The sequence below is a fragment of the Coregonus clupeaformis genome, chromosome 10 (genome assembly GCF_020615455.1).
Source record: "Coregonus clupeaformis isolate EN_2021a chromosome 10, ASM2061545v1, whole genome shotgun sequence".
NCBI lineage: Eukaryota > Metazoa > Chordata > Actinopteri > Salmoniformes > Salmonidae > Coregonus > Coregonus clupeaformis.
In genome coordinates this window covers 36,800,925-36,821,303 of record NC_059201.1, presented here as the reverse complement: position 1 = coordinate 36,821,303, position 20,379 = coordinate 36,800,925, and the positions used below count along the sequence as shown (strand labels likewise).

Here is a 20,379-nt window from a genome sequence, read left to right as displayed (position 1 = left end):
TAAGCTGTGCCCACTTTTTCAAAGGCAGGGGCGCAAAATATTTTGCTTGTCCATTCCCAGCACGCCTCTCCAGGGTGCTGTTGGAGAGACGCATCTCTGCAGCGCTCCACCAACGTTCCGTCAAAAATAATCAAACATAAATCATGTAGCAGATATAGGATATTGCCTTTTCTGTAGCCTTCAGGCTGGAAATAAAATGTATGACAATGTAATGAGACAGACACTTTAAATCATGCAGGTTTCTCCGATCAAATAGCCTTAACTGAATGGCGCTCAATCAAATAAAAACGTTATGTTAACAAACAACATACCCTAAAAAACAGGACAGGTCAAAGTAACATGGACAATATGGAATGGACAATCACAACTGTTGTCCAGGAGTGTCACCCCATTTTCATGATATGTGGTTTCAAGTTTGTACCCGTCAATTTTTGACAAGCTGATCATAGTGAAAAAGAAGATACTTCTGCATTTCCCGCTGTGTAAACACATTGCAAATAGGCTCGCGATAACTCCTGATAAAGTTGGGTAGCTGATATTCAGAGCTTAAATAGTCAAATTGATTAGTCACAGGAAACAGGACTAACAAAGCCAATGCAATGGCCTGTTTTACAAACGGTGGGCCTACCACACGGATGGGCATTCATAAAATTAAATTGGGCCTGACATAGTAGGCTACACCCCAGTAAGCACAAGCTGACGTCTTTTGGACATATTTTTTTGGTCCTGTCCGGACGTAGTTTTTTGGTGTTTTACAAATGGTAGGCTTACCACATAAATGGGCATTCATAACATTCAATTTCAAGCAACAATGTAGGCTCCACTTCAGTAAGCACGGACCGACGCCGACACCTTTTGGACGTCTTTTTTTGGTGCAGTTCCGGACCGGCCTTGATTTCCACATCCACGGACATTGCTTTCTGGTCCGGACTAAATCTGAACCAAGCATAGACGTCTATGTTTGATTCCGATTTTGTCAGGTCAGGACCAGCCTTGAATTGGCCCAAACACAGACACCTATAAATTACTTATTTTCAACTTTCATTCAGAACTGTCATGTCTACTCCCACTCCGGCGCTCGACGTCGCCGGTCTACTAACCACCGGTCCTGGCAACCCACATTGCGCACACCTGGCAACCATCATTGTTCCCACCTGCTCCCCATTGTTTAGCACACCTGGACTTCATCACCACCCTAATTACTTTCCCTTCATATAGCCCTTGAAGAGGCAGTAGTTACAGAATACTGCCTCTTCAAAAACGGAAGCAGTAGAAGATAAGGACATCTCTCAGATGGTTGACGAACAAGGACACCTAATCCGCCAACACCACGATCAACTGGCACAACTGGGTGCGGCTATGGATGAGGCCCTACCTTCTCGACACCACCCGAGAGGATTCACCTCCAACTAGCGGAGGGCCTTCTGCCACGAGTCGTCCCAGCGAGCCAATCCCCCAGCCTACCCAGCAGTCCGCCCAGGTCAGCGATGCCCATCTGTCCCTCCCGGACAAGTATGACAGGATTCTACCCAGTGCTCCCTCTATTTCTCTCATCAGACGGGAGCCCCCACCACCGAGAGGTCCAAGGTTGCCACGGTCATTTCCCTTCTGACTGGGCGGGCGTTGGAATGGGCTACGGCCGTCTGGGAGAGAGGAGAGGAAGAGCTGGGTTCCTACGAGGGTTTCATGGCTCTGTTCAGGGCGGTCTTCGACCATCTACCATGGGCAGAGAGGGAGGTGAGCGACTATTCCAACTCCAGCCAGGGTGGCCAGAAGTGAGTATTCCTTCATCATCGTTTTCCGCCATACCCTACCTGGTTTCTATTTCACTGGCTGGCTGTCCCTCAGGTGTTGTCTCTACCGCTCTAGTGGACTCTGGTGCCGCGGGGAATTTTATCGATCAAACCCTTATCTCCTCCCTGAACATCACCGTGTACCCGCTCTCCTCTCCTTTTCCAATCCAAGCCATGGATAAACAACCATTGGGATCCGGTACTATCATGCACATCACAGCACCACTCATCCTCACCGTGGGACCCATGCACCAAGAAAGCCTTCCCTTCCTCATCATCACTGCTCCTGTACACAAAGTCATCCTCGGCCTCCTGTGGCTCCAACGTCATACCCCACCATATCCTGGTCGAGGATGAAAATCACCGCCTGGGCACCCGGATGTCGGAAGACCTGCTTTCCCTTACCTTGTGGTTCCACATCGGTTTAGAGTCCTGTGAGTGCCCTTTAGCCCATCATTCCGTCCTCGCATATCATTGGTCCTGTGTTTTGGGACGTAGATATGGACATCCGCCAGGCTCTGGAGAGGGAACCCGTGCCTACTCCCTGTCCTCCTGAGCGCATCTACGTCCCTACGGAGGATCGGCTGTTGACCTGGGCGCACACATCCCTCGCCACTGGATACCCAGGTATCACCCACACTATTTGATCCATCTCTGCAAAGTACTGGTGGGACACCTTGGCACAGGATGTCGCCCGCTTTGTCAATTCATGCTCGTTATGTGTCCAAACCAAATCTTCCCGGCACGCTCCAGCAGGGAAACTCCTCCCCCATCACGGCTGTGCCTCAGCGTCCTTGGTCCCATCTGTCCATTGATTTTGTTACGGATCTCCCTCCGTCTGATGGTTTCACCCCTGTTATGGTTGTTGTGGACATATTCCCTAAATCCTGCCGTTTAATCACTGGTCTCCCAACCGCTCTCCAGGTCCCGGAGGCACTGTTCCAGCAGGTCTTCCGGCACTATTGCCTTCTGGAGGACATAGTCTCCGACCGTGGCCCCCAATTCACATCACGGGTATGGAGAGCCTTCATGGAGAAATTGGTGGTCACAGTCAGCCTCACATCCGGGTATCAGCCTCAGTCTAATGGGCAGGTGGAGAGGACCAACCAGGAGCTGGGGAGGTTCCTAAGGAGCCCTGCCAGGACCGGCAGGGGGAGTTGGCCCGGTTCTTTCCCTGGGCGGAATACACCCAGAACTCACTTCGTCACTCCTCCACCGGGTTGACTTCCTTCCAGTGCGTCCTGGGATTTCAGCCGGCCCTGGCTCCGTGGACTCCGAGCCAGACTGCAGTGGACGAGTGGTTCCGGCACGCAGAGGAGGTGTGGAACTCCGCCCACGTAAGGCTCCAGCGCGCCATCTACCGTCATAAGGATCAGGTGGACGACCACTGCATTGAGGCCCCCGTGTTCATCCTGGTGATCGCGTCTGGCTCTCCACCAGGAACCTCCCGCTCCACATGCCCTGCCAGAAGCTGAGCCCCCAGTTTGTGAGGCCCTTCAAGGTCCTCCGGAGGGTCAACGAGGTGACATATAGATTACAGCTCCCCACTAACTACTGGATCTCACACTCTTTTCATGTTTCCCTCCTCAGGCCGGTGGTTCCTGGTCACCTGGACTGATGCCGTCCCCCACGACACCCCTCCGCCTCCCCTGGACATTGTGGGAAGCCCCGCCTATGCGGGGGGTACTGTCACATCTACCCCTGCTCCCCCACTCGACATCGCCAGTCTACTAACCCCCAGTCCTGGCAACCCACATTGCGCACACCTGGCAACCATCATTGCGCACACCTGCTCCCCATTGTTTAGCACACCTGGACTTCATCACCACCCTTATTACTCTACCTTCATATAGCCTTCACTAAGCCTAAGTCATCAGGCTAAATTGGTTTTGGTTACATTTAGTACGCTTCTCCTGTTTTGTATTATCTTCATGATGATTATTATTATTCAACTCACCTTCTGCACCTGTTTCCTGACTCTCTGTGTATATGTTACAAGAATCTAAAATTAGTCTGTTTTCAACATCTGGATAAAACATATTTTCAACGTCTGTAAAATACGTATTTTCAACATCCAGAAAATAAGTATTTTGAACTTTCATTCAGAACTGAAAATGAACCTGATTTCAACGTCTGGAAAATACGTATTTTTTTAATGTCCGGAAAAGATGCCTGTGATGGAAAATTGTATCTTGAAAATGTTAATCTTGTTTTAGTTTCATAAATAATCCTTGGTTCCTGCCTGTGCTTGGTAAAGATAAACATGACCCCCTCCTTAAGACCATCTGGCAGAACGCCCAGAATATGTTTATTTAGAATGGCGCCGGAGAAGATGGCTGCCATTTTACAGCCCTCTAACCAATTGTACTATTATGTGTGTTTTTCCGCGTTATTTGTAATTTATTTTGCACATAATGTTTCTGCCATCGTCTCTTATAACCAAAAAGAGCTTCTGGATATCAGGACAGCGATTACTCACCTCGTATTGGACGAAGATTTTTTCTTCAACGAGGTGGCCGCGAAGGATATCCTACAGACACCCGACAAGTCCCAAATCCTCGTCATTCGCATGAGAAAGAGACAGAGATATCGTGGACGTAGGTCGGGGTGCCTTATAAGGCTCCGACGGCGAGCGAGTAAACTGCCTCTCCCATCAATCCTATTAGCCAATCTTCAATCATTTGAGAATAAATTGGATGACCTAAGATTACGGTTATCCTACCAACGGGACATTAAAAACTGTAATATCTTATGTTTCACCGAGTCGTGGCTGAACGACGACATGGACAACATACAGCTAGCGGGCTATACGCTACAAATCGGCAGGATAGAATGGCTGACTCCGGTAAGACAAGGGGTGGCGGTCTGTGTATATTTGTAAACAACAGCTGGTGCACAAAATCAAATACTAAGGAAGTCTCAAGGTTTTGATCGCCTGAGGTAGAGTATGTTATGATAAGCTGTAGACCACACTATTTACCAAGAGAGTTTTCATCATTATTTTTCATAGCTGTCTATTTACCACCACAAACCAATGCTGGCATTAATATTGCACTGAATGAGCTGTATAAGGCCATTAGCGAACAGGAAAACGCTCATCCAGAGGCAGCGCTCCTAGTGGCCGGGGACTTTAATGCAGGGAAACTTAAATCCGTTCTACCTAATTTCTACCAGCATGTTAAATGTGCAACCATAGGAAAAAAAACTCTAGACCACCTTTACTCCACACACAGAGACGCATACAAAGCTCTCCCTCGCCCTCCATTTGGCAAATCTGACCATAACTCTATCCTCCTGATTCCTGCTTATAAGCAAAAACTAAAGCAGGAAGCACCAGTGACTCGGTTAATAAAAAAGTAGTCAGATGACGCAGATGCTAAGCTACAGGACTGTTTTGCTAGCACAGACTGGAACATGTTCCGGGATTCTTCAGATAGCATTGAGGAATACACCACATCAGTCACTGGCTTCATCAATAAGTGCATCAATGATTTCGTCCCCACAGTAACCGTACGTACATACCCCAACCAGAAGCCATGGATTACAGGAAACATCCGCACTGAGCTAAAGGGTAGAGCTGCCGCTTTCAAAGAACGGGACTCTAACCCGGACGCTTATAAGAAATCCCGCTATGCCCTCCGACGAACCATCAAACAGGCAAAGAGTCAATACAGGACTAAGATTGAATCGTACTACACCGGCTCTGACGCTCGTCAGATGTGGCAGGGCTTGAAAACTATTGCAGACTACAAAGGGAAGCACAGCCGCGAGCTGCACAGTGACACAAGACTTCCAGACGAGCTAAACCACTTCTATGCTCGCTTCGAGGCAAGCAACACTGAAGCATGCATGAGAGCACCAGCTGTTCCGGATTACTATGTGATCACGCTCTCCGTAGCCGATGTGAGTAAGACTTTTAGGCAGGTCAACATTCACAAGGCCGCAGGGCCAGACGGATTACCAGGACGGGTACTCCGAGCATATGCTGACCAACTGGCAAGTGTCTTCACTGACATTTTCAACATGTCCCTGACTGAGTCTGTAATACCAACATGTTTCAAGCAGACCACCATAGTCCCCGTGCCCAAGGATACTAAGATAACCTGCCTAATTGACCCGTAGCACTGACGTCTGTAGCCATGAAGTGCTTTGAAAGGCTGGTCATGGCTCACATCAACACCATTATCCCAGAAACCCTAGACCCACTCCAATTTGCATACCGCCCCAACAGATCCACAGATGATGCAATCTCTATTGCACTCCACACTGCCCTTTCCCACCTGGACAAGAGGAACACCTACGTGAGAATGCTATTCATTGACTACAGCTCAGCGTTTAACACCGTAGTGCCCTCAAAGCTCATCACTAAGCTACGGATCCTGGGACTAAACACCTCCCTCTGCAACTGGATCCTGGACTTCCTGACGGGCCGCCCCCAGGTGGTAAGGGTAGGTAACAACACATCTGCCACATTGATCCTCAACACGGGGGCCCCCTCAGGGGTGCGTGCTCAGTCCCCTCCTGTACTCCCTGTTCACCCATGACTGCATGGCCAAGCACGACTCCAACACCATCATTAAGTTTGCAGACGACACAACAGTGGTAGGCCTAATCACCGACAACGATGAGACAGCCTATAGGGAGGAGGTCAGAGACCTGGCCATGTGGTGCCAGGATAACAACCTCTCCCTCAACGTGACCAAGACAAAGGAGATGATTGTGGACTACAGGAAAAAAAAGAGGTCTGAGCACGCCCCCATTCTCATCGACGGGGCTGTGGTGGAACAGGTTGAGAGCTTCAAGTTCCTTGGTGTCCACATCACCAACGAACTATCATGGTCCAAACACACCAAGACAGTCGTGAAGAGGGCACGACAAAGCCTATTCCCCTTCAGGAGACTGAAAAGATTTGGCATGGGTCCTCAGATCCTCAAAAAAGTATACAGCTGCACCATCGAGAGCATCCTGACTGGTTGCATCACCACCTGGTATGGCAACTGCTTGGCCTCTGACCGCAAAGCACTACAGAGAGTAGTACGTACGGCCCAGTACATCACTGGGGCCAAGCTTCCTGCCATCCAGGACCTCTATACCAATATGGTGTCAGAGGAAGGCCCTCAAAATTGTCAAAGACTCCAGCCACCCTAGTCATAGAGTGTTCTCTCTGCTACCGCATGGCAAGCGGTACCGGAGTGCCATGTCTAGGTCCAAAAGACTTCTCAACAGCTTCAACAAGCCATAAGACCCCTGAACAGCTAATCATGGCTACCAGGACTATTTGCACTGCCCCCCCACCCCAACTCCCACCCCATCTTTTTACGCTGCTGCTACTCTGTTAATTATTTATGCATAGTCACTTTAACTCTACCCACATGTACATATTACTTCAACTACCTCAACTAGCCGGTGCCCCCGCACATTGACTCTGCACCGGTACCCCCCTGTATATATAGCCTCCCTACTGTTATTTTATTTTACTTCTTCTCTTTTTTCTCAACACTTTTTTGTTGTTGTTTTATTTTACTTTTTTATTAAAAATAAATGCACTGTTGGTTCAGGGCTGTAAGTAAGCATTTCACTGTAATGTCTGCACCTGTTGTATTCGGCTCATGTGGCCAAAAACATTTGATTTGATTTGATTTGATTTAAGTTAAGATAGGAGACGGTGCCAGACACATGCCGGAACCAACCCTATGAACTATGCCTATTTAACGTGTCTGTAACCAGTATATATGAGATCTAACGGGACTGCCCCGGGAGAGCTCCTGACAGACTTGTACTACAGTACATCAAGTTTCTTTTCACCTTTCATTCAGAACCTAAATTGAACCTAACTTCAACGTCTGGAAAATACGTCTTTTAGGGGGGTTTTTTCAACGTCATTTTGCTTACTGGGACTATTCTAGTTTTGCGGGGTGCGGCATTTTTTTGTCACGCCTATGTCGGCAGAACGGCAAGGACCGGCCCTGTGAAACGCACTGAATTTACTAATGGACAATCTGACAAAGCTCTGAATTTATGAATTCCCAGAGCGCACTATGGCACTCCAGAGTGAATTTACGAACACACCCCTAATGACTCAAATATTTGGGGGTACATTGTGCTTGACTATCATTAAAACACCAAAATACTTTTATTGTGCTCCTATACTTATTTGTGTGCTTCTAAATTTCAATTTATGTAGTCCTGGTAAAACATGTCAGCTTAGCCCTGGACTATAATTAAGCAATAAGGCCCAAGGGGATGTGGTATATGGGCCATATACCACAAACCCCTGAGGTGCCTTATTGCTATTATAAACTGGTTACCATAAACAGTCTGATACACCACCGCTGCCAGCCAATCAGAATTCAGGGCTCGAACCACCCAGTTTATAATAATAAACAAGACGTATCACTCAGCATTGTGTGGTAGGGCAGGCACTTTGTTGATTCTTAATGCTCAGTTATAGAACTGTTTATCTGTTTTCACTATTGTATCTAATAGTAAAAACGATTGTATCTAATAGAGAGAATGGCGCCGGAGGGGATGGCTGCTGTTTTACAGGCTCCTAACCAACTGTGCTATTTTGTGTGTTTTTTCGCATTGTTTCTAACTTATTTTGTACATAATGTTGCTGATACCATCTCTTATGACCGAAAATAGCTTCTGGATATCAGAACAGCGATTACTCACCTCGAACTGGACAAAGATTTTTTCTTTAAAGAGTGTGATGGAAATGTTTATGTTGGTGCTTTTCTATTTACCAATTTCTATGTTCTATGTTTGTACTTTTCTATAAACCAATTTCTGTGTTCATGCAAGTGACTGATTGAACGAATCCTCACTATCAGTGTCTGCAATTTGGCATTATGCCCAGAACCTTGTTTAGAGAAAGGGATATCTCAGTTTCAAGGTCTCAGCTTAGAGAGAAGAAGCCTTGTGAGGTATTGGTCACATGTATGACCCAGTATTGGTCAGAACACATGAATGAAGCAAACGTTAATGATTAATTAATGATGAATAAGCTAAATCATGCAAATATGACTTGTCAGTATATAAGGGAACTAACGGGACTGCCCCGTTAGAGGTTCTGACAGACGTTCACTATGGTGCATTAAGTTTGTTGGAACCTCTCCAGCGCTGACAATAAACAATGATTGATTTAAGATTGACTTCGAGTGTCCCTGTGTAAGAATTTCCACGACATGAGTCCGATGCGAAGGATATACTGCTTCTCTGAGACCAGGCCCAAATCCCTGTCATTCGCGTGAAGAAAAGACGGAAATACAGGGGGGTGGAGATCGGGGTACCTTGTGAGAATTCGTCTGCGAGTGGGTAACCCGCCTCTACCATCCATTCTATTGGCCAACGTGCAAACACTGGAGAATAAACTGGATGATCTCCATTCGAGACTATCCTACCAACGGGACATTAAAAACGGTAATATCTTATGTTTCACCGAGTTGTGGCTGAACGACGACACGGATAATATACAGTTGGCTGGGTTTTCCGTGCATCGGCAGGACAGAACAGCTACGTCTGGTAAGACGAGGGGTGGTGGTGTGTGTCTATTTGTCTTTAACAGCTGGTGCGTGATGTCTAATATTAAGGAAGTCTCGAGGTATTGCTCGCCTGAGGTAGAGTACCTCAAGATAAGCTGTAGACCACACTATCTACGAAGAGAGTTTTCATCGATATTTTTCGTAGCCGTCTATTTACCACCACAAACCGATGCTGGCATTAAGACTGCACTCAACAAGCTGTATAAGGCCATAAGCAAACAAGAAAATGCTCATCCAGAAGCGTCGCTCCTAGTGGCCGGGGACTTTAATGCAGGCAAACTTAAATCCGTTTTACCTCATTTCTACCAGCATGTCACATGCAACCAGAGGGAAATAAAACTCTAGACCACCTTTACTCCACACACAGAGACACATACAAAGCTCTCCCTCGCCCTCCATTTGGCAAATCCAACCATAATTCTATCCTCCTGATTCCTGCTTACAAGCAAAAACTAAAGCAGGAAGTACCAGTGAATCGCTCAATACGGAAGTGGTCAGATGATGCGGATGCTACGCTACAGGACTGTTTTGTTAGTATATACTGGAATATGTTCCGGGATTCATCCAATGGCATTGAGGAGTATACCACCTCAGTCACTTCATCAATAAGTGCATCGACGAAGTCGTCCGCACAGTGACCATACGTACATATCCCAAACAGAAGCCATGGATTACAGGCAACATCCGCACCAAGCTAAAGGCTGGAGCTGCTGCTTTCAAGGAGCAGGACACTAATCCGGACGCTTATAAGAACTTCCGCTATGCCCTCAGACGAACCATCAAACAGGCAAAGCGTCAAAACAGGCCTAAGATTGAATCCTACTACACCGGTTCTGACGCTCGTTGGATGTGGCAGGGCTTGCAAACTATTACGGACTACAAAGGGAAACCCAGCCGCGAGCTGCCCAGTGATGCAAGCCTACCAGACGAGCCAAATGCCTTTTATGCTCGCTTCAAGGCAAGCAACACTGAAGCATGCATGAGAGCACCAGTTGTTCTGGACGACTGTGTGATCACGCTCTCCGTAGCCGATGTGAGCAAGACCTTTAAACAGGTCAACATTCACGGCTGCGGGGCCAGACGGATTACCAGGACGTGTACTCAGAGCATGCACGGACCAACTGGCAAGTGTCTTCACTGACATTTTTAACCTCTCCCTGACTGAGTCTGTAATACCTACATGTTTCAAGCAGACCACCATAGTCCCTGTGCCCAAGGAAGCGAAGGTAACCTGTCTAAATGACTAACGCCCAGTAGCACTCACGTCGGTAGCCATGAAGTGTTTTGAAAGGCTGGTCATGGCTCACATCAACACCTTCATCCTGGAAACCCTAGACCCACTCCAATTCGCATACCGCCCCAACAGATCCACAGATGACGCAATCTCAATCGCATTCCACACTGCCCTTTCCCACCTGGACAAAAGGAACACTTATGTGAGAATGCTGTTCATTGACTACAGCTCAGCATTCAACTCCATAGTGCTCACACAGCTCATCTCTAAGCTAAGAACCCTGGGACTAAACACCTCCCTCTGCAACTGGATCCTGGACTTCCTGACGGGCCACCCCCAGGTGGTAAGGGTGGGCAACAACACATCTGCCATGCTGATCCTAACACGGGGGCCCCTCAGGGGTGTGTGCTTAGTCCCCTCCTGTACTCCCTGTTCACCCACGACTGCGTGGCCAAGCACGACTCCAACACCATCATTAAGTTTGCTGATGACACAATAGTGGTAGGCCTGATCAGCGACAACGATGAGACAGCCTATAGGGAGGAGGTCAGAGACCTGGCAGTGTGGTGCCAGGACAACAACCTCTCCCTCAATTTGAGCAAGATAAAGGAGGTGATCGTGGACTACAGGAAAAAGAGGGCCGAACACGCCCCCATTCACATCGACGGGGCTGTAGTGGAGCAGGTAGAGAGTTTCAAGTTCCTTGGTGTCCACATCACCAACAAACTATCATGGTCCAAACACACCAAGACAGTCGTGAAGAGGGCACAACAACGCCTTTTCCCCCTCAGGAGACTGAAAAGATTTGGCATGGGTCCCCAGATCCACAAAAAAGTTATACAGCTGCACCATCGAGAGCATCCTGCCTGGTATGGTAACTGCTCGGCAGCCGACCATAAGGCACTACAGAGAGTAGTGCGTACGGCCCAGTACATCACTGGGGCCAAGCTTCCTGCCATCCAGGACCTATATACTATGCAGTGTCAGAGGAAGGCCAAGTCTAGGTCCAAAACGCTCCTTAACAGCTTCTACCCCCAAGACATAAGACTGCTGAACAATTAATCAAATGGCCACCCGGACTATTTACATTGACACCTCCCCCACTTTTGTTTTTACACTGCTGCTACTCGCTGTTTATTGTCTATGCATAGTCACTTTACCCATACCTACATGTCCAAATTACCTCGACTAACCTGTATCCCCACACATTGACTCAGTACTGGTACCCCCTGTATATAGCCTTGTTATTGTTATTTTATTGTGTCACTTTTAATTTATTTTTTACTTTAGGTTATTTAGTAAATATGTTCTTAACTCTATTTCTTGAACTGCATTGTTGGTTAAGGGCTTCTAAGTAAGCATTTCACGGTAAGGTCTACACCTGTTGTATTCGGCGCATGTGACAAATAATATTTGATTTGATTTGATTTGATTTTGAAATTATTTATTTTAACATACTGTACATTGGATAAAATATTCTGGCCACAAACATTTAATTTAATTGAGCAATATAACACATTACTTATTACTGGTAATACATTTCTTGTTTAACAAATATTACAAAGCATGGTGATCAGTTTTTTTTTGTGTGTGTGTAATTATGGCAGGAAAATATTTTGGCTGGTGAAAAATCTGAGTGGCTGGTAGATTTTTTCATCTACCTACCACAGTGGCTGGTAGACCAAAAAGTACATTTCCCACCCTGGTTCTATTGTGCCAGAAATGATCAGTGCAGTTAAATAATTTTATAATTTTAAAGAAAACAAACACTATTTGAACCCATTTAGCTACACCCCTACTAATAAATAATGCGTAGTACATAAACAGTTAAACACAGATACATACCGTATCCAACAACTACTCACATCTGGAGTGCTGGCCAGTCTGGCTATGGTTCTGGGCCCCATGGGGTCGTCGTTCCAAAGCGGCTGCCAACTGAGGCTGAGGGAACTGGGCCGCGGCCGCCAGGAGACAGCCAGGGCCTCCATGGCCCAGTCATCTACCAGCCTGTGGAGGTCGTCTGTGAAGGACCCTGCATAGGAGCCTGTGTAGGCGCCAGGGTAAGTGCCGGTGTAGGTGCCTGTCTTGTTGTTGCTGTTGTTGGCCTGGGCTTGGGCCAACCCTGCTATTGGCTGGTGGGGAGGAGGGGTGGAGCTGGCTGTCTGTTGTTGGGACGGCTGGTTGGATGCACCTGGGCCTGATCCAGTCCCTGGGAGATGGACATACTGTTTAGACCCTGCCTCAAGTTCCAACCACAGTATGTGAGCGGAGCTGGAGCAGAGCTAGGAGTGCGCAATTTGGAACGCGGAGCGAGTTTCCCAAAGGCTGGAGCGTCGGCCATCTCACCCGCTCCAATTTCTCTCCATTACCGCTCGCTTCAGGAGCTCAGGGCTTGCCCGGCCCGGCATGCATTTGTAGGCTACTTGTGTGCTGCTATAGCCCCTTGCTGTCATGGAGTTCGGTAAATATTTTTATAAAGAAACTGATAAAACACACAGGTGCAAAAACAAGGTGACTTACAAAGATGAGGAGGACCAAGAGCAAGAGAGAGAGTGTGGTGATGTAGTGTCCACAACTAAAGAATAACTTTGGAATTTGAAAAGACATGTATCCCGAAAGCATGATGGTGTACTTACCAAGTGCACATGCTAACAGAAAGGAATGAGGTGGGTAGCTAGCTAAGTGTGTCATTGTAGCAAAGTCTCTTAAAAGTCATATTATCTATACAATAGGCTATAATTGATTTTGGCCCAACAGGCCTGACATATTACAATACCTATTTCAAGGAGCTTTCTGTTTTGATAGGGTTATTTTGCCTAAAAACCTTTAGGCCTGCCTATAGAAAAATACATTAAAAACTCTGCATCCCTGCCCAGCCTGGCAAGAGTGGCCTGAGGAGTGTGTAGCATCCCCAGTGGCTCTGTAAGCGTGGAGAGGGTATTCTCAGTCTACAGCACCATCGCATGAGCCTGAAGCCAGACTTTGGCCAAACTCGTGTTTCTAAAAATGAATTCAATGGCACTGTAGACTGAGCCTAATAAGGCATTTTTCGCTTCATTTGCATTTAATTCTAAGTAAGTCACAGCCTATATGCACAATTTATAGACTATAATGATTTAATACAACGAAATGTAGTTTAAATGCTGAGCGCTATAATATTCCTGCCAGCCTAGTGTGTTGTACTCGCAAATGCTTCACAATGTATTTCTTTGTAGGCTATAGCCTTGAAATAATAGGCTAATAATATAGCCTAAATAATACATTTCCGTTCCTTCTTAGGCGACCTGTCTGGCTCCTGACCTATTTACAGTGTGTATATGTAGCCTATTTCAAATGATGAGCACTTCTTACAGTCACCTTTTCATGTTGTTTATTAAAATAATTTTCATTCAAATCATATGGTTTGGTTTCAATACTTCAAAACCAAATGGTAGGTCCAGGTAGTCACAGAATTGGATGGGTGTTGGTTAAATGGTGATTTTAATGAATGGAGCGGCAGCTTTTCTTCCTGTAAGGGAGGAGCGGTTTTTATCGGAGTGGTTGGAGCGGTTGGAAAGGACATGAGCGAGAGATGAGCGGGATTTCCGACTGCTCAACTCTGATCACATACTCTGGTTCCAACTAGCCCTGTTGCTGAAACATGTTATCTAAGTAAATGTAGCTAGAATGAACACTAGATGGCTCCTCTTGTTTATAAAATGCATTCTAATCTAATGAAATGTACTTGTACTCTTACTTATGAGAGGAACTTTGAGGAAAGAAAACAGGGTACATGATTAGCTACAATAATAAATAAATGAATGAATAAATAAATACAACAAATAGTTAGGAATTCTCCAAATGGCTAATGTCTTTGCTGCAAGTTATACTTACCCCTACCACGCTCTTTACCAAGGCAGAGTCGTTTCAGAGTTGACCCTAGGAGACAAACAGAGTTAGGACTCCATGCAGCATGAAGACATAAACACACATAGAGTTCAAACATACAGTCACGTTGCTACAAAGATCTGCTCAAAAGCCAGATGCAACATCATCATATACATAACACTGTGGGAAAGCACGGTTTAGACAACTATCTGAATACGGCTGGACAGCCTATCATGCAGTCACCCTAGAAGTGAGCCACAGAATGGTAAGAGGTCTGAGAGAGAGAAAACAAAAGAGAGAGAGAGCTCGTAACCAACAGGGCGCAACATAACAGTGGCTGTGTGTAGCCATGCAGACAGGGTCCACTAGGCAGGACTGCAAGGGCAGAGAGGCAGAGACAAACAGACAGACAGACAGACAGACAGACAGACAGACAGACAGACAGACAGACAGACAGACAGACAGACAGGAGCAGAGAGTGAGAGTGAGCTGAGCACACAGTACTGCTGCAGTGCATTACTACTATACCGTACATCCACTACTCTTCAGCCAAGCACAACAGACAGAGAGAGACAATTCACTGTAGTTCAGAGAATCAGAGGGACACAGGGGAGAGGGTGGGATGAAAAAAATATTTAAAAAACGAGCTAGAGGATGAGGACATCCGGACTTCTTATTTTTTAAATGGTCAGTACACCAAGGCCTTGACTTCAACATCCACAGACGTCGTTATTTGATCCGGCCCAGAACCAGCCTTGATTTCAGCGTCCATAGACGTTGATTTTAGTCCTGATCATACCAAATGTGAACCAATCATAGACGTACAGTACCAGTCAAAAGTTTGGACACTCCTACTTTACACTGTAGAATAATAGTGAAGACATCAAAACTACGAAATAACACATATGGAATCATGTAGTAACCAAAAAAGTGTTAAACAAATCAAAATATATTTTTTATTTGAAATTCTTCGAAGTAGCCACCCTTTGCCTTGATGACAGCTTTGCACACTCTTGGCATTCTCTCAACCAGCTTCATGAAGAATGCTTTTCCAACAGTCTTGAAGGAGTTTGCACATATGCTGAGCACTTGATGGCTGCTTTTCCTTCACTCTGAGGTCCAACTCACCCCAAACCATCTCAATTGGGTTGAGGTCGGGTGATTGTGGAGGCCAGGTCATCTGATGCATCACTCCATCACTCTCCTTCTTGGTCAAATAGCCCTTAAACAGCCTGGAGGTGTGTTTTGGGTCACTAAGCGCAAACCAGATGGGATGGCGTATCGCTGCAGAATGCTGTGGTAGCAATGCTGGTTAAGTGTGCCCTGAATTCTAAATAAATCACAGGCAGTGTCACCAGAAAAGCACTCCCTCACCTCCTCCTCCATGCTTCACGGTGGGAACCACACATGCGGAGATCATCCATTCACCTACTCTGCGTCTCACAAAGACACAGCGGTTGGAACCAAAAATCTCAAATTTGGACTCATCAGACCAAAGGACAGATTTCCACCAGTCTAATGTCCATTGCTCGTGTTTCTTGGCCCAAGCTCAAGTCTCTTCTTCTGATTGTTGTCCTTTAGTAGTGGTTTCTTTGCAGCAATTCGACCATGAAGGCCTGATTCACGCAGTCTCCTCTGAACAGTTGATGTTGAGATGTGTCTGTTACTTGAACTCTGTGAAGCATTTATTTGGGCTGCAATCTGAGGCTGGTAACTCCAATGAACTTATCCTCTGCAGCAGAGGTAACTCTGGGTCTTCCTTTCCTGTGGCGGTCCTCAGGAGAGCCAGTTTCATCATAGCGCTTGATGGTTTTTGCGACTGCACTTGAAGAAACTTTCAAAGTTCTTGACATTTTCCAGATTGACTGACCTTCATGTCTTAAAGTAATGATGGACTGTCGTTTCTCTTTGGTTATTTTAGCTGTTCTTGCCATAATATGGACTTGGTCTTTTAACAAATAGGGCTATCTTCTGTATACCACCCCTACCTTGTCACAACACAACTGATTGGCTCAAACGCATTAAGGAAAGAAATTCCACAAATTAACTTTTAACAAGGCACACCTGTTAATTGAAATACATTCCAGGGGACTACCTCATTCTATACTGCAATCTTCATTTTGCTCAATTTTCCTGTAATGTGATATATTGCTTTCTTCATTAACATTTACATATAAGTACAATTATGTACGGTTGAAATATGGCCATAGAAACAATAACCCAAAAAATACATATTTTCATTGCCCAGAAAAAAATGTATTTTCAATGTCCGGAAAATACGTCTTTTCAACTTTCATTCAGAACAGAAAATAAACGTAATCTCAAAGTCTGGAAAACAGTGTTTTTGTGTGTGTGTTTTTTTAAAACATATTTTCTAAGTCATTTGACTCTGGGTAAAGAGAAAGAGAGGCAAGGAGGAGAGAAGAAGAGGAAGACATGAGAAGAGGAGGAGAGGAAGGAGAGCAGTGGAGGAGGACGAGAAGCAGAGTGAGTGGTGGAGTGGTGGAGCAATGGAGGAGAGGAGGAGATACAAACAGATAGACAGAGACACAGGCCCACTGAGGAATCTAGCGCGTGGTTTGCTACTGGATTTATAGGTCACTCTCTCAGGCGGTGGAGGGTAAGCGGACCAGCCTGTGGAGAGGAGGAGAAGAGGAAAGGAGGAGAGGAGACACAGAACACCAGGGTAAGAAGAGCACACAGCTCTGACCAGAACCTGCATTAGAGATGAGTTTGAACAGCAACCTATCAGAACCATATGTTAAAGGCTGCAGATGCCTGATAAAGGTCAATGTAACTTTGTGTTCCATCATATAAAACATATTTGCTAAGGCATCCCATTGCAGCCCTTCCTCTAAACATGAGTATGTCTGTATCTGTTGCTTGTAATTTGGGTGAAATTAATGTAATAAAACAGGTAGTTAGGGTTGCAAAATTCCAATCACATTCCCCAAATTCCCAGGTTTTCCAGAACTCCCGGTTGGAAAATTCACAGAATCAGGAGGGAATAAACAGGAAATCTGAAATCCTCAAACCAGCATTTCTGGAAAACCTGGTAATTTTGGGAAAGTTACCGGAATTTGGAAACTCTACTGATAGTGTCTCCTTTTGCATGTTGGGACATGTAGTTTGTGGGTCACCTTGGCTTGGTGGAGTGGGTGGAGCTGTCCCCTCTCCGTGTAGTCCAGCTCCAGCGTAGATGTTGTCTGAGGAGAGGGAGCCATTGAGGGAGCAGGGCTGCTGGGTCTGGACGGACTCAGAGGTGGAGGTAGCCAGGTGACTGGTACCTGAACGGGCTCTGATGTCTGACTGGATTGGAGCTTTTGCTGGAGACCCATTCAGACTCACTGTAGGCTCACCTACACAGACCAATATAAATACTACACACAGAAACCTGCACAGATAGACAAAGTGCATCACAAATTGCACCCTATTCCCTATTTAGTGCAATTATTTTGACCACGGCCCATATATTACAACTTAACTTTGCTACTCTATTCACTTGCATGAGACCTGAGGACCTGCCCAGGCTTTAGTTGGCTGATGCAATCTTAAGTTGCGCAGACAAGCTGGGTTCAAGCCAGGTTCATTCCCAGGCGTATCTCTCAGTTCAACACCATCAGTGGAGTGACTGGTTTCGATGCCCTCATACTCACTGGTTTTGCTAGAATCACTGGTTTTGGTGGTGACGTTCCTCAGCTGTTGTACCAGAGGACTGAGGAGTTTGCCAGCCTTCAGTTTGTGCTTGTGCTTGCTCTTCCTCTTGGGGGGAGCTGTGTGGGAGAGACCTAGGGGGGGTGGAGTGGCTTTACCCAGCCTGCGGTACAGCAGCTCTATCTCCCCTCTCTGGTGGGCCTGCAGCGCCGAGATCTCCTTCAAATGCCTGGTGGGGAGGGGGAGGAGAGAAAGGTTTAGATAAAGGGTAAGGTGGTTCCCAAACTATGGGTCGGGACCCACTTCTGGGTCGTGGCAGGGGTCCAAAGTGGGTCGCGGGATGACATTGCCCCTAAAAATATAAATAAAATAACTGAAAGAAAAACGCTTTCAGTGTAAACATAAATGACTAGAACCAAATAGAAAGTATGTAGAAAAGATAATGGAGCTATTATTTGAGAATTTACAATCAACAAAGTAAAAGCTAGACAATCAGTCCCTCATTGATTTTGTTATAATGTTTAAGAATAAGAACACAGCATTAGCCATGTCAAAATGCGTAGACCGTATGAAATTAGCTTAAAAAATGTTTTTATAGAATTGTGTGGAATTGCAAGAGACTAGCTTTGAAACTGCAATTTTGTTTTTATTATTCTTTGGTCTGTGTATTTTTTTTCACCGCTCAACCCCTATGGTGGGTCGCGACTCAAAAGACACTTCAATTGGTGGGTCACGAAGCAAAAAAGTTTGGGAACCCCTGTTCTAGACACACAAACACACACACACAACTTACTTCTCCTTGAGTCTGGTCAGCTCTCTCTTCATATCCGAGTCCTCCATCTCTGAGTCGTTATCACTACTGACATAGGCCGAGCCATGCACGCCCCCCTGCCGGCTCGGCGAATCAGAGCTCTGCACACTACTACTGCGGCCCGAACGGCGCAGGAAGGCCACCGCCCTCTTCATGAGGTCACTTCCTCTCCGCTCCCCCAAGCGGCCGTGCCGTGAAGGCGTGGCCGGGGCCAGCTTGGCGGGACTACTCTCCGCCCCCGAGTCCGATGACAGGAAGCGTGGGTGTGCGTGGACTGTAACATCAACAGACATGGAAGTGGTAATGGAGGCGCGAGGCAGCGACCCCCGTTTGGCCATGGAGGGGGGTGTATCCAGGTAGAAATCGGGCGGGGCGGAGTAGCGGCTGCCGCGGGTCCTCAGGGTGACGTCGTCCTCGATGCTGACCACGGAGAAGCGTCCGATGGTGGTGGAGGGGGCCATGGCCATTGCCTGGGCACTGCTGCGGTGGTCTGATAAGTGGCCAGCAGGGTGTGCCGGGGAGGCAGCGCTGCTCCAACTCCTCTGCTTCAGCTCTCCTCCTGTCACCATGTCAGGAGGGCTTATGATAATCTAAAGACATGGATGACAACAGCAATGACAAAGTTATTGTTTAAAGAGCCACTTACAAGTTAATACCTTTGCAGGTAATTATAATATCGGTCTAAAATACCACATTGGCCGTTTACTCTACAAAACAAACTTTATAAGACGTTTTAAAAAATAAGTTATATTTGAAAACGTCCAATAGTCGGGCATTGTATGTAGGCGTGACTAAGAGGTATTGCACCTCTAGAGGTAGTAGTGGATAATGACTATTGGGAACAAATATGTGACTTGTTTCAGGAAACTAGGCGTATGTCACCCTTCACTACTTCACAGGAGCGGCATTTAAACGTAAACTGCGTTTTTTGGCAGAAAAGGCTTCTGGAACATGTGAACTTTCATGAGTCTCAATAACAAACTTGTATTCCATCCATGAATACGAATAAAATTGTTAAATTAGGAGCCTAGTTGGTTTAGTCACGGAAAAGACAGCAACCTTCCCGCTAGCCATGATTGGCTGAGATAATGGATGGGCTGGACATGCCGGGAGATGAGTTTGGATTGGTCTGCCATGTAGCATGCTTCTGTTTATAATGGGAGCTGCTCAGTATGTGTTGACAGTCCTTTCTACCGCGCTGTTTTTGAAAGATATAATGTTAGCCATCGAACTACAAAAGTGTTGCTACTTTTCTCAACAACATTGATGCCCTGAATTTAGCAGGCGCTATCGACAGATCAGTTGGAAAAAGTGATGGGCTACTTTCTGCACACGCCACGGTCAGTGTGAACCGGAGTGACGTGACACAATGCTGGCCAAACAAGATGTAGGTCCAAACAAAACTGAGTTAAATGGTTCCAGTCTACCGTGAAGAGTTCATCCATGTATATGGGTAAGACTCTAGCTACATTTTCA

At 46.3% G+C, this 20,379-nt stretch overlaps 1 protein-coding gene across 4 annotated transcripts in view; it reads right to left on the bottom strand.

The window, feature by feature from the left end:
- The window catches only part of LOC121575478 (serine/threonine-protein kinase WNK2), a 74,555-nt gene that overhangs the window by 9,822 nt on the left and 44,354 nt on the right, over positions 1–20,379 (bottom strand). Inside the window, exons 22-27 of one of the 4 annotated variants that reach the window (XM_041888595.2) lie at positions 18,886–19,493; positions 18,095–18,321; positions 17,579–17,797; positions 16,974–17,072; positions 14,445–14,489; positions 12,417–12,780 (exon numbers count right to left, since the gene is read on the bottom strand). In XM_041888595.2, the coding sequence (XP_041744529.1) occupies positions 12,417–12,780; positions 14,445–14,489; positions 16,974–17,072; positions 17,579–17,797; positions 18,095–18,321; positions 18,886–19,493 (1,562 nt within the window). The remainder of the gene's footprint in view (positions 1–12,416; positions 12,781–14,444; positions 14,490–16,973; positions 17,073–17,578; positions 17,798–18,094; positions 18,322–18,885; positions 19,494–20,379) is intronic. The other 3 variants (XM_041888593.2, XM_041888594.2, XM_041888596.2) reach the window with 3 other exon arrangements.